This window comes from Alligator sinensis, unplaced genomic scaffold, assembly GCF_000455745.1.
Source record: "Alligator sinensis unplaced genomic scaffold, ASM45574v1 scaffold114_1, whole genome shotgun sequence".
Classification (NCBI taxonomy): Eukaryota; Metazoa; Chordata; order Crocodylia; family Alligatoridae; genus Alligator; species Alligator sinensis.
In genome coordinates, this window is record NW_005842525.1 from 1,107,256 (window position 1) to 1,129,408 (window position 22,153).

Genomic DNA, 22,153 nt, shown 5'->3' on the forward strand with positions numbered 1-22,153 from the left:
CAGGGAAGTAAGATGGAGAGCAGAAAAGCTGGGATTTGAAAGCAGGAAAACAAAATGGTGTAATGGAAGTCCATTCCCACATGGAGAAAGGGCAGCAGAAGGGCTGGGAAGCCCTCCTGGCTAAATAGGGACATCATGGTCCTCCTTAGAAAGAAGAAAGAGGCATACAAACAATGGACGCTGGGGACAGGCTCCAAGAAGGACTATACAACAACTACCCGCACTTGTAGGAAACAAATTAGAAAGGCTAAGGCAGAGACCGAACTTAGATTCACAACGGATATCAAGGACAACAAAAAGTCCTTCTATAGATATGTAGGGAACAAGAGGGAAGCAAATGGGAGTGTGCAGCAACTGCTTAACAACTCAGGACAGCTGGTTACCGACACTAAGGAGAAAACTGAACTCCTGAATGACTTCTTTGCCTCAGTATTTCACTGGGCCAAGGGGAAAATTATGCCTGATATAGGGTACAGAATAAGCAGGACAGAAATGATTGCCTCCCTATTGTTACCATATAACTGGTGTGTGATCAATTAAAAAATTAGACATACATAAGTAAGCAGGACTGGATGAACTCCATCCAAGGGTGCTGAAGGAGCTGGCTGATGTCATTGCGGAGCCCCTGGCAAAACTGTTCCAAAACTCATGGCACTCCAGAGAGGTCCCTGAGGACTGGAAGAGGGCCAGTGTTGTGCCCATCTTCAAGAAGGGGGGGGAGGGAGGACCCAGGTAACTATAGGCCAATTAGCCTAACTTCCATCCCAGGAAAAATCCTGGAAAAATTCATTAAGGAATCTATGTGTGATAGGCTTGCAGAAGGTAGGATTCTGAACGACAGCCAGCTTGGCTTCATCACAGGCAGGTCTTGTCTTACCAACCTTATCTTCTTTTATGATCAGGTGACTCAGGAGAAGTGGTGGATATTATATACCTTGACTTCCAGAAAGACTTTGATCTGGTATCCCACGATGTTCTCACAAGAAAATTGGAAGACAGTGAGCTTAACTGCAAGACAGTTAGGTGGGTACGAAGCTGGTTGTGGGGTAGGACCCAGAGAGTCCTAATAAAAGGATCTGTATCATTTTGGTGAGAGGTGGGCAGCGGTGTCCCGCAGTGGTCAGTGTTTCGTCCTGTATTTTTTAACATCTTCATCAATGATTTGGTGAAATGCTCACTGGCCAAGTTCGCAGATGACACCAAATTATGGGGAAACATGGTCACGCTTGAAGATAGGTTACAGAAACAGGCAGATCTGGACAGGCTAGCAAGTTGGGCGAGTCAGAACCAGATGAAGTTCAATGTCGAGAAATGTAAAATGCTCCACCTAGGTATGAACTATTCCCTGCACACCTACAGGCTTGGCAATGCCAACCTGACCAGCACTATGAATGAAAGAGACCTGGGGGTAATAATAAAGCACAGCATGAATATAAGCCAGCAGTGTGATTCCTTTGCCAGCAGGGCAAATAATACTCTGGCATGCATCAATCAATGCATCTCCAGTAAGACCAAGGAGGTGATTTTTCGGCTGTACTCAGCACTGGTGAGACCGCAACTGGAGTACTGCATCCAGTTCTGGGCACCGCACTTTAACAAGGATGTGGTATAACTTGAGAGAGTCCAGAGAAGGGTCACCTGTATGATTAGAGACTTGCACAGCAAGCCATACGAGGAGAGGCTGAGGGACCTGTGACTTTTCAGCCTGAAAAAGAGAAGGACAAGAGGGAACTTCATAGCAGTTTTCTGCTACATCAGGGGAGTACATCAGGGCCTCAGTGAACAATTGTTCACCAGGGTGCCCTTGGGGAGACCCAGGAGTACTAGCCACAAACTCCTGGAAGACTGTTCAGGCTTAACATTAGGAAAAACTTCACAGTTAGGATGGCCAGACTGTGAAATAAGCTCCCTACAGACATGGTGCTATCGCCTACCCGGGAAATCTTCAAGAGGAGACTGGATAGTCATCTTGCTGGGGTCACCTGACCCCACCTGTGCAGGGGGCTGGACCCAATGATCTTCCAAGGTCTCTTCCAGCCTTACAATCTATGAATCTATGAAAACAATAGAAGGAAAACTTTGGAAGGGCAAGTGGAGAAAAAAAGAAAAACAACAAAAGATGGAAGAAGAGATAAAAGGAAATAAAAGAAAACAGAAACCTAGGAATTGCCATGTTGGCTCCCATGACTTAATCCCATATTCTGCTTCTGGGGCTAAAAGCAGATGTTGTATTTTTCCCCCCAAAAAGCCCATTGTCCTATTTCAAGTACCTGTGTAATATGAGAGAGAAAATATGCTAACACTTTTTCCTGGGACAATCAGAGCTCATTCAAATTAATTGCCATTCAGGGACAAGCTACTGTGTAAAGGGCTGTGCTGCTCTTCTTTTGCCTCAGGTTTCAACTTGGATCAATCAGAACCACGTCAAATGTGTCTGTTTCTAGCCTGAAAGTAGCTAGTGCCTGACGCTTCAGAGGAAAATACAAGAACCTCCTATTATACAATCATAGAATAGCTTGTACATAGGGAAATTTAATCCTTTAACAATGGCCTGCCCCAAAGTGGGCTGTGACAGCCTCTGGTGGCCACTTAGCATCTGTTCTACCTGTTCTCAAGGCCACCTCCTCTTCTACTTACCTGCTATGACTTGATATAAATAAGTCTTTAGAAATGGGAGGCTGTCCCAGGGGTTCCTGAGTGAGATCTCATCTACTCACAAGCTATAGTCTAATTTCTCATCGCCTTAAGACCTAATTTCATAGCATCCTCATCTCCCTTTTTTGCCACACCCAAGCCTCAGAGATGTTACCAATCAATCAATTCATGTCCTACTCCCAGGCTCTGCCCTGCTCCCAGGCTTAATCAATTCAACGGGTTCCTGGTCCCAGTCTTCTCTCTCTGCCTCTCCTTGGATGCTAAACTCTCTAGCCCCATCTCTGCCCCACTCTAGGCACTGGGATCTCTCTAGCCCCATTGCTAATCTTTCCTCTGCCCTACTTCCAGGCTCCGGCCTTACCCCCAGGCTTTGGCCTTATTCCCAAGCCTCTTACCCTTTCCGCCCTGTTCCCTGGCTATGGCCCTGCTCCAGTGGGACCTCTGATCTCTCTCACTAGTCCCAATCCCAAACAACTGGTTTTCTCCAGGCAAGTCCACAATATTCTACTTGACTGTCCTGCTCTGGGGCTCAAGTGTATTCCTGGTGTGTGTCAGGAGCTTCTCTGTAGCCCTCCTGCTCAGGAGCTCTTCATTCTATGGCCTCCAGGATCAGACTGCTTGCCCCAGCTCAGGCCCTGGTCTTATATATTACCTAAGCCCAGCCCCCTTCTGCTCAGGTGTTTTCCCTTGAGTGCCACCTGATTCCTGTCTGCAGCCTTTCACCTCTTAAAGTAACAGGAGCACTAAGCTCCCTGTTACACCACTGATTGTAGTCGTTGCCACATTTTGCTCTGAAGAACCATCTTTTCAATCCTTATTTCATTTTATCCTATCTAAATAGTGAAGGTGAAGGTTCTCAGTATGCCTATGAAAATCTAATGGTATCATGTCCTCCTGGTATCTTAACTTCAATTACATGTTTGGGCAATAAATTCCATAAGTTTATTAGGCATTATATAAAACATATTTCATATTATCAGTTTTATATTTTGTAATTACTGAATGCATTGCATTGGAGGCTAGGCTTGGGCTTTGATGCTTTGTTGAGCTTTTGAGAGTGGGCTAGTTTTCCACTGAAAGTGAGCTAGGGGGGCTTTAAGGTAGAGAGTTATCAGGTTAGACCTAGAGAGTAGGCCTGGGGGTCAGCCAAAGCAGCAGTGAAGGCATCCCTGCATTAAACATGGTAGACCTATACATCTTCTATTTTAAGGATGCCATCTGTTTTCTGAAACAGTCTTCTACTCTGTATCCTTGAGTATATTAGATCCATTTAATATTGGCATTACTGTAACAACCCCCTAGCATACCTGTTACATGTTTATATATAAGCCTTGCAAAAAGTATGATCTTATACTTTAGGTGATTTTGTAAATGGAAACAATATTTTACTGGAGAATGACACTTATATAAATCAAGTCTTTCTACCATTCTTAATACCGCAGTCTGATCTTCATTTAGTGTCCAAATCTTCCCCCTCCTGAAATTAATCTGTAGTAGTAGTTCAGGCCATGGACAGATATTACCTTGTACTCCTACACAGAGTCAGTGTGTGATGTGTATGCCACCTATGGTGCCACAAAAATGGGCGTGCACTACAGAAATGGGAATTTCTCTGTAGTGCTACATTTTTAGCACCACATGTAAAGTCTGTACACTTACATATAGTGCAACTGAGCTCCCTCAGCATCTCATGGTCCTCTACTCTTTTCCTTCCCTCCAAGCAGCAGACTCCATGAGCAGGGACCCGAGTTACATCTCAGTCAGGACAGGATCTGTAACTCTGTTCATCACAGCAGCAGCAACAGAGCAGTGGACCTGAGGCAGCAGTGGGCTCCCCTCTTGAGGAAAGTTGCAGGCTGCCAAAAAGCCCATTGCTGCCCCAGGGACCAGGGAGCTACATCTCTGCTTAGCCCCCTGTTGCCTCTACCCCAGTGGCAGGAATTACAATGGCAGTCAGATACTCAACTTGATGACATTTCTCTGTTTTGATGTAATTCAGTGTCTTTTCATCTCATCAATTTCAGAATTTCAGGAAATGTTGTCAGTGACGGTGAGAACATGGAGCCCTTTCAAAAGGGCAGCAGCTGGTATGTTTTAATTGTTATGTGTGAATGAGTTGAGAACGATTCAAATGAAGCAAATCTGCTCCAGGTTTGGCCATATACAGATATTCAGTTTCTCCTGGGAGAGTCACTGTTCCCAAGAGAAACCACAAGTGTACAGAAGGTTAGGATTTTTATCCCAGACCAAAAATGGCTGCTCCACAAGAAAAATAACCCAGGAAAAACCAGGAGTTTCTCTTGGGAGACTGAATGTCTGTACATGTTCTCTTCTAAGAGAAGTACACCAACACCCCACGATAGAATCATAGAAATTTAGCGTTGGACAGGACTTCAGAAGATCATCTAGTCCGATCCCCTGCTCAAAGCAGGACCATCCCCAACTAGATCATTCCAAGAAGAGCTTTGTCAAGCCAGATCCTAAAAACCTCCAAGGATGGATATTTCACCACCTCTTTAAGTAATTTGTTCCACTGCTTCACCACTTTCCTAGTGAGCAAGTTTTTCCTAATATCCAAACTAAACCCACCTTGCTGCAACTTGAGACAATTACTCCTTGCACCACTGAGAACAGTCTAGCTCCATCCTCTTTCAAACCATCCTTCAGATAGTTAAAGGCTGCTATCAAATCCCCCCAGCCTTCTCTTCTGCAGACTAAATAAATCCAGTTCCCTCAGCCACTCCTCAGAAGTCACGTGCCCCAGCCCCATCACCATTTTTGTTGCTCCCCACAGGACTCTCTCCAACTTGTCTGCATTCCTTCTATAGTGGGGGGCCCAAAACTGGACACAGTACTCCAAATGTGGCCTCACCAGTGCAGAATACAGCAGAATAATTATTTCCCTTGATCTGCTGGCAATGCTTCTACCAATGTAGCCCAGTATGCTGTTAGCCTTCTTGGCAACAAGGGCAGCCTGCTGACTGATATCCATCTTATCATTCACTGTAATCCCCAGGTCTGACTTAATGAGCTACTTAATGAGCTCTCTGCAGAGCTGCTGCTTAGCCCATTGGCCCCAAGCCTGTAGCAGTGCATGGGATTCTTCCATCCTAAGTGCAGGACTTTGCACTTGTCCTTATTGAACCTCATGAGATTTCTTTTGGAGCAATCCTCCAGTTTGTCCAGGCCATTCTGAATCCTAGCCCTACCCTCCAGTGTGCCTACTACACCCCTCATCTTGATGGCATCCGTGCAACACATCCCATCTTCCAGATCATTAATGAAGATATTGAACAAAACTGGCCCCAGGAACAACCCCTGGAGCACTTCATTTGATACTGACTGCCAGCTAGACATTGAGCCATTGGCTAAAACCCATTGAGCCTGACAATCCAGCCAGCTTTCTATCCACCTTACAGTCCAGTCACCCAACCCATACTTCCTCAGCTTGCTTTGTAAGAATGCTGTGGGAGATGGTATCAAAGACTTGCTCAAGTCAAGATATATTACATCCTCTGCTCTCCCCACATCCACAGAGACAGTCATCTCATCATAGAAGGCAATCAGGTTGGTCAGGCATAACTTGCCCTTGGTGAATCCATGCTGACTGTTCCTAATCAATCATCTTCTTCTCCTCCAAGTGAAGAAATGGATTCTTTAAGGACCTGCTCAGTGATTTTCTGGGGACTGAGGTGAAACTGACTAGTCTGTAGTTCTCTGGATCCTCCTTCTTCTCTTTCTTAAAGATGGTCACTATATTTGCCCTTTTCCAATTGTCCAGGACCTCCCTTGATCACCACAAATTTTTGAAGATAATGGCCAGTGGCTCTGCAATCACATCAGCCAACTCCCTCAGCATCCTTGGATGCATTGCACCTGGCCCCATGGACTTGTACACATCCAGCTTTTCTAAATAGTCCCTAACCTGTTCTTTCACTGCTGCAGGTTGTTCACCTTCTCCCAAACTCTGCTGCCTGGTACAGTAGTCTGGGAGCTGACCTTGCCTATGAAGACCAAGGTAAAAAAGGCATTGATTACTTCAGCTTTCTCCTCATCATCTGTCACTAGGTTGCCTCCCCCATTCAGTAAGGGACCCACACTTTCCCTGACCTTCCTCGTGTTGCTAATATACATGTAGAAACCCTTCTTGTTACCCTTCATATTCCTTGCTACCTGCAACTCCAACTGCACTTTGGGCTTCCTGACTATGATTTGCTTCCCCTCCCTCCTCTGGGAAACTGTGCCACTTGCTGGACTGTTGCTCTAGTGAAGCAGGGAACAGGACATGCTCTGTTCATAATCCCCATGTTATGCTGCAGAGACTCAGTCAGTCTGGGTCAGACAATTAGGGCTGCCTATGCACTGCTGCTATTTTATCTCTGGGCAGAGTGAGAAAGCCTGCAGAGCACACTGTGATGTGTGCACTCAGTCCCTCCTGGCTGCTCAGTGTCAGCAGTACAAGCTCTCTGCTCTTCAAAGACTTAGCTTTTGAATGTCTGCTCATGCATCTCTGGGTAAGCTTTTCGATCAGGAAAACAAACCTGGAAGAATTCTCCCAGGTTATTTGAACATATGTACATATAAACTCTCCTTTAAAGTTGGAGTGAGTTTGCTACATTTGAATCATTCTCAACTAACTCCTTCACACATAACACTTAAAATACAACAATGACTGCTCTTTTGAGACATTCTTCTCTTGAAAGCATTCCAAATATATGGCTGTCCACACACTGAGTAAAACTGTTGATCTCAGTTAAAGCTGGAAAACCCAAAAGGAGAAATGGAAGCTGCATATATAACCCTTTCACATGGTTAGCAGAATTAGCTGCTCTATCCACTCCTAATCATTATATATATACACATAAAACATAATATATACACATTCTAACATAATAGCAACTCTCAGTTTAGTTCCATCTATTCTTTCGAAATAGCTTCAAAATGCTGACACCCTGAAAGAGAAAGAAAAGAAGAAAGAATGAAGGAGAAAGAAAAGGAGTAAGTAACTGGGGGCAATGAGACAAATACACAGGCTGCTACATGGGAAGAAAGGAATGGAAAATGCTAGCATAAGACAGAAGAGCAAATGGTAGGGCACAAAGAAGTCCTGCCATCTGAAGAATGGAAGATGCATAGAACACTGGCTGGAAGAGAGTGAGGAAGCCTTGTATAGGCAACAAAGGGGAAAAGAGCCTGTAATTTTAAAAAATCTGCATCTGGAAAAGGGGTAGAATGGGGGACTCTGGCATGGTGAGAAGTCCCTCAGGGGGCATGCAGAGCCCCTGATAAAGGGTAGAATTGGAGATACTGGCATAGGGGAAGGGAAAAACAGTTAAATGGAGTGGTGGCTGGGTGGCAGGGGAGGGGTAGGTATGGGAAAGAAAGAGCCACAGAAAGGAGATAAAATAGTGGGCTTTGGTAAGAGATCAGAAATGCAGCAACTTGGCATCTGGCAGGGCAAAGAATGAAGGAGTTTAGGATGGAATTAAGGATGAAAAGATGGAATGGGATGCAACAGAACCTTTGGTAAAGGCTACCCTGACATGGGGTAAGAAAGAATGGGGCGGATCACATTGAGTCCCTGACATGAAGGAGAGTTTAGGAAGATTGCAGGAAGTCCCTGAAAAAGAAATGGATGGGATAACATCTCCACATGGTGCAATAAAGATGTTAGAACACTCCAAGCATATGCAATGAATCCAAACAAAAGCAGCAGCGGAACAAAGGCTCCTGTAGACATATTTAATATTTTGACCATTATTTAAGTCATTCACTATGTATTTATTTCCTTGTTTAAAATAAAATATTTTTGAAAGAAAAATGGATTGGCTAGAGATTTATATTCATGCATAAAAGAAAGGCAACCATAAAGATAATTAACAAAGCCTAATTACCTGGTCATTTCTTCCTCCAGCCTCCCAATTAGATTGAAAGAAAAATTTCCTAAAGAAAACATTCCTGAAGAAAAATTTCCTAAGGAAAAATTTCCTAAGGAAAAACATAGAAGAAAAACTTTTAAATACATTTTACTATAGCATATTTTAATAACGTTCTATAAACGGCTAATCTTTCAAGGTACTAACAAAATCTTGAGAGGTGTTAGGTACTCTAGGCCTTCATTGACTTTAAGGGGAGTTGCAGGGGTATACAGTATATTGTTAGATGAGTTCCAAAAGCCAAAGCTTTTCAAACAATAGTCCATCGTATTCTTATAGTTTGTTTTATACAGTAGTTCCCCAAAATGCTTTACAAACATTATTTCAGATACTGCTATAAAAATCCAGGAATATAGATTCATCAAGGAAAATTCATGAGGACAATCAATGGTGGTAGTAGTAAAAAACATTCTGTTCCCATTTTCTGGGTAACAGTAAGTTTTTTATTCAATTAGTCATTGTTGATAAGAAAGCATAGTTATCAAAGCATGCTGGTGGGAAGTGTGTGATCAGAATAATTTTCCACTAAGTTGCTTGTTGAACTTTACTTAATAACTCTCTGCTTCACTCTCCCCACTTCTAAAATACTTGTATTCTGGTTGTTGTCAATATTAATTCTATTAAATAATATTAAATAAGCTTTGCTAATACACTTACATTGTTAAATTTATATCTTAAAGATCACAAATTTTGTACATTTAGTCTACTAAGTTACAAGATTCCAAATAAAACAAGATTATTACAAGACTTCTTTTCCACAATAATTAGCTTAAAAAGACAAAGCATAAACTAGAAAAGAAATGTAACAGTTTTCAGCTCTAAGATACACATACAAGAAAAGAAATATGAACAGGAAATCTAAATCTAAATGTAACACTTTAGCCCTGTAACATGAAGCATTTATCTTACCTGGATAAGATATGTTTTCTGAAGTAACAAAACTATCTGTCATATCTCCAAAAACTATCATCATCAGTGGGAGTCCTGCTCCATGAAGGATTGCCATAGTAGTGCCTAGAACCATCAGTAATTTATCCAACCAGTCAGCATACCGGAACTGAAAAGAGGAAAACAAATAAAAGTTGAATTTTCTCTAAATATACACTTTTAAAAGCATTAACACAAAGTTAAAAGTGCAGAGAAAGATCATTAGAAGTCAAGAAAAGTTTAGGGTTTTATTATTCTGTATGCACACATTTTTCATAATATTTTAACTGTATCAAATTTAAATTGATGGAAATAATTTATATTTATAGGAATGGTTCTATTAATATAAGTATCTATACTGGTAGAACTGTGTCTATATCTAAAAGGTTGTATCATTTTAACTTTACCCATTTCACAGTCCACTATAATTTGAAGTGGTACAAAAAAACCCATAGATCATCTCTTACTAATTTGACTTTGTGGGTACGTCCACACAGGCAAGCACATGCACTTGCAGCAGCTCAAATAGAAGCAGTGCAAATTTGAGCGTGGGCTTTTTGCCTCAACGCATGTGCTCAGACATGAACTTTGTCGTGGAGCAAATTGTGCTACTTGGGGCAAAATAACCCTGCCTGGCTCCTCCCAGATCTGCAGCCAGGGGGAGCTTGAGGCTGGGGCCAGCACCTGTGCTGTCCCCAGCAGTATAAAAAGCTGTCCTGTCCTGGCCCAATCAGTACAAAAAGCTGCCCCGGGAAGTAGCTCAAGGCTACTCGCTCTCAGGAGCTTCTGGGGCCCAGCCAATTGGTACCTGGGGACACTACCCCTTGTGCCAGCTGGACTGCTGAAGCAGCCCTGAGAGTTCCCTGCACCCTCTACCCACTGCAACAGTCTGGCAGTGGGGGCTGCTGCCTGACTGTCACCTGCTGTGCACCTGCTGGATCCAGATGGGGACTGCACAGTCAGTAGAGGCATCTGCCCCTCTGGGTCAGCTGCCAGTGGGCTGTGGCTGGAAAGCTGGCCTTTGTGTGACACTACTGCCATGTGTGCCCCCTGCCCAGCCATCTGGGCAGCTATTGCCCAGAAGATGTTCCAGGTGTGGAGGCCTGCTTTGAACTGTCAAAACATGTCCTCCTGGCCCCAGTTGGCTAGGAGGTCAGCAACAGCCAGCTGGATCTAAGGTGCCAGCTCTGAGCAGGCAGGGTCCTGCCATTGGCCTGCCTAACAGGAATTCTGGTGTTTCCTATTGGCAAACTGAAAAATCCCTGATAAAAAAATCCCAAAGTCACTCTATAAAATACCACAAAATCCATGTTCCTCCACAATTAAAACAAAAGAGATCACTATAAAGAGACAGAGACAGAGACAGAGAGACAGTGATTAGTTGGGCAATGTTTTATTGATACATCTACAATGTTAAAGCAATGTGGAAGCCTACCAGTATCTCAATCATAATAATAAAGTGAATTCTAAATACATTTAATGAATTAATGAATACATGAATGTATATTTGCTGCCCCCCCACAGGGGCTACAGACCCCCTCAGAGGCCACAGCCCCCCCACAGGGGCTTCAGCTCTCCTCAGGGGCCACGGCTCCCTGCAGGGGCTACAGCCACCCCACAGGGGCTATGGCCCCCCCACAGGGGCCAGGGCTCCCCAACAGAGGCCACAGCCCCCCTCAGGGGCTACAGCCTCCCCACAGGGGCTACCCCCCTGCAGGGCCCACATGCCACTTTCAAACAAAGTAAAGAAAAAAAGCCTCTACTTAATGATCAGGGGCTGTGGGGGCTCCAGGGCCTCCCAGCAGAGTCCCCCCAGGCAGCACAGGGCAGTGGGAGGCAGCAGGGCCCAGGCTAGCACTGCTCGGTCTGTCACCCTGCCCTGCTCTGTGCGGGCAGGCAAAGTAAAGAAAAAAAGCCTCTACTTAATGATCAGGGGCTGTGGGGGCTCCAGGGCCTCCCAGCAGAGTCCCCCCAGGCAGCACAGGGCAGTGGGAGGCAGCAGGGCCCAGGCTAGCACTGCTCGGTCTGTCACCCTGCCCTGCTCTGTGCGGGCAGGGCCCCAGTGACCTCGACGGCAGCTCAAACTGCCAGTAAATGCCGGGAAGGGTTGTTCCCCACCCCCTCAATGCTGGGGTGGGGGGAGCAGGGATTAGGGGGGCTTGGGGGAATGGGGGGAATGAGGCCAGGTGGGGCAGGGATGGGGGGGCTCAGGGCAAACAACACGCTGGCATGCATCAACCGATGCATCTCGTGTAAAACTAAGGAAGTGATACTCCCGCTGTACTCGGCACTGGTGAGACCACAGTTGGAGTACTGCGCCCAGGTCTGGGTGCCACACTTCAATAAGGACATGGAAAAACTTGAGAGGGTCCAGAGAAGAGCTACCCGTATGATCAGGGACTTTCAAGGCAAGCCATATGAGGAAAGGCTGAGGGACCTGGGCCTCTTTAGTCTGAAGAAGAGACGGTTGAGTGGGGACTTCATAGCAGCTTACTGCTATATCAGAAGTGTTCATCAGGAGCTCAGTGAGCAACTGTTCACTAGGGCACCCCTGGAGAATACCAGGACCAATGGATATAAACTCCTGGAAGGCCACTTCAGGCTTAATACCAAGAAAAACTCCTTCATAGTCAGGGTGTCCAGACTGTGGAATAAACTCCCTCCAGAGGTGGTACAGTCACCTACCCTAGAGGTTTTCAAGAGGAGGCTGGACAGTCACCTCACTGGGGTCACTTGACCTCAGTTGTCTTCCTGCCTAGAGCAGGGGGCTGGACCCAATGATATGCAAGGTCCCCTCCAGCCCCTAACTTCTATGACTCTGGGAGGAGCTGAGCAGGGTCATTTTGCCCCAAGTGGCACAACTTACCCCACACGAAAGTGTATGTACAGGCACACGTGCTGAGGCAAAAATTCCTGGCACAAGTTTGTGCCTCTCCTATTTGAGCTGCTGCAAATGCATGTGCCTGCGTGTGTGGATGCGCCCATGAAGACCAACAGTAGTTATAACATGAAGGCATTTTATAACATGACAAAATATAATTTCTTAAACTGTTTCTTAGCAAGCCCATCACTGTAGTATTCGAGCTTCCAGTGCAATTTAACTATCTTCTTAACATTAAAAAGGATGCAGAGAATATAGGAATTGACACAAATGCAAGCTAATCCGAAGTGAAGGATGCAAGAATCTTTTTTTTAACTGAAGTTCCCAATTTACTTTTTAATTTAATCACTGAATATGTAATTATCATTTGTTTTAATTTACTCACACTTGGTAGAATGGGAATCATGGAAAATTTGCCACTCTTTGTGCTCATAAGCCACCTTGTGTAAATGAATGCCACAAATGTTCTTCAGAATGTCTGCTAGTATTCACTGAATGCCAACATCTGCCACTTTGGTGGGGGACACCTGGCCTGGGATATCTTTGCTGGCACTTTATAAAATGTACTGGCAAATTGTTTATCATGTGAATCTATCCTAAGGGTAGACAGGACCTTATGAATCATAACTGGAATATTACTGTAACTAGGTTTTTATTTTTATATTATGAAACTTAAATAATATATAACACAGATCTTACCATTGTTAATGGACTGACCATATTCAGGTTCTCTGTTTTCTTCTTGTTCTCATTGCTGTAAATACACAATTGCTTTGATGTATTATGAAAATCATTACAGCAAGGCCAACATTTAAAATATTAAAACAGATAGATTTAGTCATAATTAAACAGGAATTTAAGAGGAACGTATTGAAACATAACATGAAGATGATTTGCAGAGTATTACTGGTATAGTATGGTATTTCTAGTAATACTAACTGCAATGTTAAATATCCAAGGGCATTCAACATAAACATGTCATACTTTAATGAGTTTATTTGAAAGAAAATTAGCATCTGTAGTCCATCTCTTAGATCAAAGGATGGCAAATATTTTCTAATAGTGGGCCAGAATGACCCAGCTCCAGTCAAAAATGTGCTGGCACAAGAACCCAGCCATTTCCACTGCTTCTCTTCACCACCGCTTCTCTTTACCACCTGACTGTGATATGACACAGGGAAAGCCCCCCTCCACCAAAGCCCCTGATGCCTGGCTGCAGTGGGATATGAGCAGAGCCCTCTCACTGCTTAATGCTGCTAAAGCCACAGCTCTGCATGCCAGCTCCCTGGGCTCTATAAGCTGGTTCTCACCCTGGGACTGTAGGTTGCCAATCCCTCTCTTAGATTGCAGAAATACATGAAGGCTTGATCTAGTCTTAAAAGTTTACTGGCATATCAATGTCATTTAAGCATATAAAGAAAATGATTATCTTAGCAACACAACTTTGACAGCAAAATTCCCTGCATTTCTACTGTCAAAAAATCCTTTTGCAAGTGTAGATTACTGTTCTTTCAGGGAACAGGTTTACAAGCCACTAGGAATAAAGCTCTTTGCTTCTGTAAGTTGTACCTCCACCCTTTCTGGTGGACAAAGCTTTTTATTAGCTATTAGTAATGATTTGAAAGAAATTACCTAGTTAATGAATCCTGAAAACCTACTGTAGTCCTGATTTTGTTAAATGTATTAATTATCATCTCTCCCAGGTGGCCCAAAATTGAACATATTGTAGAAATTGAGAGAGAGAGAGAAATGAGGATCTAATTCTGCAAACTGCAGAATTCTGCATATTGGAGACTTCGTAGATGAAAGCTTGCAAAGAACTTTTTTCCAACTACTTAGTTGGTCTAATAAAAGATATCACATCTACCCAAAGAACCTTGCCTGCCTATGTCCTTAGACCAACACAGCTACAACCAACAACACTGCATACTGGAGGATGCTTGTGATTTCCTTGAGGACTGCTAACTTCAGTGGGCTTAAAAGCTCTCTGCATAAAATACTTTTCAGTATTTGGCTCCACTTTGAAAAAGAGTAAAGTGCTGAGGAAAAGAAAGGATTTTAGGAGGAAAAAGAACTTGGAAAAAATAGCAACATTTTGTGCTAGTCACACAACAACTGAAATGTGATGGAAAGGTAAAAAAGCATAAGCCCATAACAAAATCTTTGGAGTCTTCAGAGAAAAGTTTCATTTCATCTGCTTTCATTTTACTTTCAACTGTTTTGCAACACCGTTTGTAACTATGGTCATTGTACGGGTCATTCACCTCAGATGCCCCAACTACAATTTTTTTTTTTTGTAAGTCTTATTCTCTTTTATTGCAAGCTTCCCTCAGCCTTTTGGGGAATAGGTAATAAATAAACAAGTAATACATAAATAAGTAAATAAATAAATTGATAATATATCTACACTGTATAATGAAGTGCCATGCTCAGATATCTGAGCTAGCTCTGAACAAGCTAGCTAAGGTAATATTTACTAGAAGCAGGAAATCTCCATTTGTGTTCCCCCAAGTTAATAGACCCTGCTTCTCAGAAGAATTAGCTTGGGCAGAGTGCCAGACTGGTTTTGCTACTGAAGGCTAGTTCATTCAGAGCTAGTTCAGATATCTCTACACAGCATCATGATGTACTGTGCAGACATACCCTTAGAAGTGATCCTCATTTAGTCCCCAAGGCTACAATTGCATCCATGCAGGCATAACTGATGTAATAATAAAATGCAAAAAGCTGCCAAGAGCCCTGTCTCCTGTACCTCTTCCACTGATATACAACTGAAAGGTTAATAGCCCACTAGGAATTTTTTTGGTAAAATCCCTTGAGGCAGGTGAAACCTTATCAGAGATTTCAGCATTGAAATAATAATGTGATAAAGCGATGAATCATGATAACAAAGTACAGATCTAAAAAAATGGTCACAAATTCCTGGCCCTTTGCTAACTCAGCATGCAAACCATTGAGCCACAGATGAAGAGAATAATGATTCCCAAAGGGTATGCTGCAGCACAGCAGTGTGCCTTGAAAGTGGCAGGTGTATGCTGTGAAAAATGGGCTAAATGGGACTCCAGGAGGGCTGACCCTGAGAAGAGCATTGGGCCCCAGCTGTGCTACACCTGTGAGGCAGGATCAGGATTCAGGTAGGCCAGTATCTCATGCAGAATCAGGCCCATGGCTTGGTGAGTGAAGTATGCCACCAAGTTTAATCCAGAAAAAAGCGTGCCCTGGAAATTAAAGTTTGGGAAACTACTTTAGAAGTGTTTTGAGTCCTATTTAGACATTAATTGCTTCCTTAGCATGAAAGAGGAGCAAAATTAATTCCAGTGATATCATTCTTTCTCCTTATATGGTATATGATCCATTGTCTACTAAAAAGGGAAAGAAAAGGCCCCCACATGCCTAGCAGTTTTGATGAAAGTGGCTGTAGTTTGCAGAAAAAACCACCAGGCTGATCTAGATACCAACAGTTAAAACAGAAAGCCATTTCCCCCCAGTATTTTCCTTTCTGGGTTGCCAGGAAGGTCCAGATGAAAGCTCAAAGCCTGATCTTTACCCCACTAGGTGGCCCTAGGATTCCTGGGAATTTTGCTAAGTAACACTGTCATAGACCCATATCAGACTTACCCATATAAGCACTTCCTGTCACTTTTGCAATATATCAGTCCCAACTCCTGTTTGTCAGAGTTCCCTGCACTTAATCCCTACCCCAGCATGTTTGAAGATTTGTATCCCCTGGTAACTCCACTATATTACACTCTCCATTTGATATACTTCTTTGTACATGTTCTTTCACAGCATCTGATGAAGTGAGCTTCAGGTCACAAAAGCTTATGCTATATAACTCTGATTTAGTTAGTTTATACGGGCATCTATACATGTGCTCTGGGATGAGGGGGCGCTTTAAATAGAGTGGCTCTTGGGAGCCACTCTAATTAAAACACCTTCAGCATCTCGTGTATTCAGCATCCCATGTTGCAAAATGGTGGCAGGGGTGCTTTAACTAAAACTTGTTCAACGAGCTTTAGTTAAAGTGCCCTTGCCACCACTTTGAAGCACAGGATGCTGAATACACGAGGCACCGCACACTGGAGCATTCTGATTAGAGTGCTCCAGCAGATTCGACTCAATCAAGTCTGCTCTGACGCATTCTAAACAGAACACATCAGAGCACATGTAAAAATGCCCTAAGGTGCAAATCTATCCTACTTTCGATTGTTATATGATATGGGAAGTCATGAGTTTATGCACTGTGAAGCTTTCTGAACAGGAAGGAGGAGAAAATGTATAGAATCCATTCTCAGTTACAGTTTTCTGGAAGAGAGGAGTGGGAAAAACAGGCAGGTGCTCAGAATGCATGAGACTGGACTTGATCTTAATCACCATTAGCAAAAAAGTCAGAACACAGCTCCTAGGTGTTACATATATACCTTAGCTGTTCGTTGTCTGTTTCCACTTCAACTCTAGCACTGCTTTATTAAAAGACAAATCTAAAATATAGTGGATACAGCTGCTACGCTCGCCTTACAGTAAAGATTATGGGGTAAGATGATATCATTTTTTTCTCATTCTCACTGCTGACAATGAAAGCTTCAGTCAAAGCAACTTTCAGGCACAAGCAATGCCTTATTTTTTTAGGAGAGACCTTTCCTGATCTGTGGATTCAGTAGGAACCACCAGCTAAGTATCAGATTCATGTTTGAAGGATAATAATACATTTCAACAGATATATGGTTAGCCTCTGATATGCACTTAATGTAAAATATGTTTAAAGGTTAAATTTGAATTTGCACATTTGAAACTAAGCATGGTTAAAATATTTTAAAATATATTGAAAAATTTACCATTTGCTTTTGAATTCATAATCCTGATATGAGAAAGAAGTGTCACAATGTATTCCATTTGCATGAGGTTTTCTTTCATCCTCAGAACCCATTTTAACCTATTTACGGGGAAAAAAACATTTCAGAAAATATAAATTAAAACCTGACTAAGAATATATTGCTAGTATGCAGAGGATATTTTTAAAGTTAACTTTTATTTAAAACCAATAAAAGTCTCTAATCTGTTTCAATTTTAAGCAGAATTCTCCACTGAAATCAATACATTTGTTTAGTTATATTTATTTGTACATTTTTTATCTGCATATTCCTTGAGGATATGCCATTGCAAACCATTTAGTTTTCTTTAATTTAACATAGTTAATATAAATGGCAAGATGAAGTGTTTGTTTAAAGCAGCATGCATGTACTTTTGATTTTCTTTCTTTTTTACATATTATATACTTATATACATAAAAAATAAAAACAGCTCTGGTATAAAAATTAATGTGTTTCCTTACCATGAGGGTATCTCTTAGTCTCTTCTTCTTCCCTGTTGTTAGAAGTTTATTCTGCAATCAATAGGACTAGTATGGTTAGGTATATTCAGTAGGACTGGACTTTGCTCATCCTACGTAAAACAGTTCTGATCACAGACTTTCAGTAGCTGATGTTTGCCAGCCTTTCCCAGTTCCCTTGGAACTTGTCTAGGCTCATTGCAATGTGTATGCGCTTTGGATCTACTTTCTAGAATGGGAAATGTTTAGCAAATGCAGTTTTTGAAGGAACTACTTTGTCACCATTGCTCATCCCAAAGACAAGTGAAGTTTAATCATTCCTTTTAAAACACAGAAATGCTTCTCCACCAGGTTAGGAATGGTATAGAACAGTGTTGCTTAACCTTTTTGGCTGGCAGGTCAGGCAAGAAATGTCTGATCGCTCCATGGGCTGGATCTGGCAGGGCCCCATCTGACTGCATGGACTGGAGGGGCAGTCTGGCCCTGCCTGATCCAGTCGCATGGTGGAAAGGAGCTTGGGCTGTCCCTGGGGATGGGGAGTAGGGGGCATATGGAGCCGTGACTTGGACCTGAGCCAGACCCATGGTGGGAGGGGTATGGCCCAGCCCCAACCTGACCGGGTGGAGGGAAGGGGGCATGGCCTAACCCTGAAGTGGCAGGGAGGGAGTATGGTCCAGCTGCATGGGGAGAAGGGTGTCCAGCCCGACATCAACCCAGTAGTCTAGAGGGAAGAGGTCTTATGGCCCAGCTGAGACTTTCCCTGCAGGGCTTGGAATTTTGTCCATGGAGAAGGGTGGCAGCACTGCCACTGCTCCCCTGCCGCCAAATTTCCCAATCCATGGAGAGCCTTTCAGGCCAGAGTCCAAGAATGCACAGGCCTCATTTGGCTGAGCATACCTGGTACAGAATAGTACTGCTGTAGGTCGTATCACAGAAAGAGTTCCTCCTGGAGTTTCACAGAATTCAGAAGAAGTGAACTTGTCAGGAAAAATTGCATTTTCCCTTAAACCACCCAGCTCCATGATCTAGTATGAACGAAAGGCAGCATTTTCTCCTATTGTATTCCATGAAACATGCTTTTATATCTGTACCTATATATTCATAGAACAGCAGGGAACAACCTAAATCATGGAAGCAGTAGATGCCATGCTAAATTACATGATCTTGTTTAATTCCTATTACATTTTGTTTCCCACAATTTGTTTGATTTGAAACATTGCAGAAATGATCTGCATTACTGTTGGATGTTGTTTGCTCTCATTTGAGATTTCTCTTCCTGGTTCAATCGTTCTGCAAATGGAGCCAGTTGAAAAAATTCTGGTGAAATGCTTTTGCCATTGAATTGAAATAATAACAATAGGCACCCATCGATCCTCTGGATTGTGGTGTACATGTATAGGTCTAGTCAGATGCCTGATGATGAATCCATTTGTGGGTGACAAGCTCAATTCGAGAGTGATTGAAATAATTGAAATACTGAATTCTGAAATCATCAGTTTCAGTAGTGTAACTGGGGGGGGGGGGGGGGAAGAGGGACACGATAGACCCCAGATGCTGGCCTGCGCCTAGTAACGTGCATCATTCATAACATCTTGCGCACATGCGGGCATGACTAGAGAGCCTGAAGTTTCCAGAATGCCTGAACTTCTACCCTCAGCGACCTCATGGCCCAGTTACATACATTAAAATGGATGGAGCATGCTCAGTTTACCGCAGTGTTATATAATCGGTGGCGGGGAGGGGCGGGGAGAATATAATAATAAAGCACATGTTGTGGACAGTCATGAGTGGTCCAGTTGAGATGGACTGCTGATTGACAGACTGAGGTGAGTAACGAGTGGATGGCAGAATGATGGACAGGTGGTGGGACCTGGTGCGACATGTCCAGTGTAAACCTGTGAGAGCCATCACCTCTGCATGAAATTGGGCTTTGCGGGGATTGGACCTTGGAGAGATTGAAAGCACAAGTGGCGCGCGGATTGCATGTGAGGAGCGTGCGCGAGGCTGACGGTGGGAACACGTGACTGAGAACCGGATTGTGAGAGTCGTGAGAGGGTTGGTGGTGTGTGGAGAGGGAGGGGGCAAGCAGGGTTTGTGTTGATGCAGAAAGGGGGCCTGCGTGAATGAGGGGCCAAAGTCCCTGGCTGTGGAGCGACTCCTGCTATCCATGAACACACCTGCCCAAACACACCTGCCAGACTTACCTTCATATTACCTACCCTTAAATCTGAGGTGCTCAGTACCCATTTGGGGAAAGGCAGAGGACGCCTCAGAGACTGTGGCTAAGGTTACAGTCGCCATCTCAGCCTCCCTGCTAGGCCTGTAGTGCTCTTGACTGCCCTCTTGTGGTAATGAGATGGTGTTGTTTGGCTGCTCCTTGTAAATAGTGTACAGACTGTTTGTTGTTATTGTTAGTGCTGTTAGTGACTTGTTATAATACATTTTCACTGAATTTATATCTGGTTGTCTTGAAGTAATTGGTATATTTGCTTTCCAGGTGGGGCCAGGCCACAGGTCAATACCCGGGGAAGAGTCCCTTTTAAAAGGCCTGCCAAATAGCAGGCTGGCAGGGTAAAAGAAAGATTAACAGCCTTCTGTATTTGTATTTCTGAGACCCTGTGAGTTTGCTTCACCTTCAACACTAGTCCTAGGCATCAACTTAGGAGGCATGCCAGAATCAACCCCTGCACCTTTACGGAGGCTGCACCCTACCAGAAAAAGCAGCCTTACAGCATTGCTCTTGCAGCAGCAACTGAATGCACAGATGTTGCAACTGCTGCTGTAAAAACAACAGCTGGGGCAGATAAATCACTCAGCTTCTAACAGGAGCAGCAGCAGCCAGGGACTGTTTTTTAGTCCTTGGCATCAGTCAGATTTCTGCACCCTACCTTAACCCCACACTTGGAACCCCTGCCCCTCCCAAACCCAAGAGCACCTCCCACCACCCTGCTCAAAATCCCATAGGGTTTTGCCCAGGATGTAAACCCTGCTTGTTACGCTTCTGATAAATGTGATGACATTCTTCAACAACAGCAAATTTGGGACAACTGAAGAAACAGATATTTCAAAGAGATTCTAACTAAATTGCTTAGGTTTAAAATTTTGATACCTTGGATGGACCATTTACATAATTGAAATTGTACATTCAGAGTAAAAGACTAAATCTTGCCTTTATAAAATAGTTGTATTGATTTTAATTAAATTGTTTTGGAATCTAATTTAGCTAAATCATTATAATCCCTTTGTGTAGATACTCTCATTTTGGTTGAGAGAGACATGTGTTGATTTAATTTTAAATGAATTTCTTACTGACTTAAGTTAAATCAATATGACATTTAGCCAACTGAAACTATATCAATTTATAAATATATTTAATTAAATCCATCTTTTTTTTTTTGCATAGACAAGACCTAAGAGCTAAGTTATTGCATTTAGGAACAGACTCTATGTTGAATCATAAGTCCAGGAAAAGGAGGTATTTTGCCTTCCAGAACTCATGTGTAGGGTTCAGCTTATGATCCTGTGCGCAGCTCACCAATGCTGCTGCTTGAAAAGTAATAGGTGAGCCAAAATATAGACATGCATAGAAATATGAAGAGAAAACTCCTGCAATGTCTGGAGCACAGGCAGAGCCATTCTACAGAGTTCTTTCAAGGTAAAGAAAGCATTTAACAGGAAAAAATATCCAGCTTTTGAAAATAGGATATCCACCCTCTTTGTTTTTATATTTAAATATCCTCTTACCCATTAAGGAATGCAGATTGCTTCTTTTTACCTGCAAAGAGAGAGGGATTCACCATACACTACTACTCTCAGACTTTGAAGATATTAAGGGACTCAGTCAAAACAAAATCATGATGTTTTGTAAGAACTTGGAGAAGAAGAAAGTAATCAGGAACAGTCAGCATGGATTCACCAAGGGCAAGTCATGCCTGACTAACCTCATTGCCTTTCATGATGACATGACTGGCTCCGTAGATGCAGGGAGAGCAGTGGACCTAATATCCTTGACTTTAGGAAGGCTTTTGATACTGTCTCCCACAACATTCTCACAAGCAAGCTAAGGAAGTCCAGGTTGGATGAATAGGTTGGATGCATAAACTATAAGGTGCATAGAAAACTGGCTAGATTGTTGGGCTCAAAGGGTAGTAAATCAGTGGCTTGATATTTCGTTGGCAGCCAGTATCAACTGGAGTGCCCCATGAGTTGGTCATGAGGCCAGTTTTGTTCAATATCTCCATCAACAATCTACAAGATGGGATGGAGTGCACCCTCAGCAAGTTTGCATGTGACATCAAGCAGGGGAGAGCACAGATATGCTGGAGGGTAGAGCTAGGATTCAGAGTGACCTAGACAAATTGGAGGACTGGACCAAAAGAAATCTTTTTAAGTTCAAGAAGGATAAGTACAAAGTCATGCACTTAG

At 43.1% G+C, this 22,153-nt stretch overlaps 1 protein-coding gene across 1 annotated transcript in view; it reads right to left on the reverse strand.

Moving 5' to 3' along the window:
• The window catches only part of LOC102387370 (phosphatidylcholine translocator ABCB4-like), a 102,772-nt gene extending 82,834 nt beyond the window's left edge, over positions 1-19,938 (reverse strand). The window contains 5 exon segments of the mRNA XM_025213365.1: positions 8,550-8,643; positions 9,501-9,648; positions 13,099-13,153; positions 17,235-17,332; positions 19,933-19,938. Of these exon segments, the coding sequence (XP_025069150.1) occupies positions 8,550-8,643; positions 9,501-9,648; positions 13,099-13,153; positions 17,235-17,332; positions 19,933-19,938 (401 nt within the window).
• Positions 19,939-22,153: the final 2,215 nt, after the last annotated feature.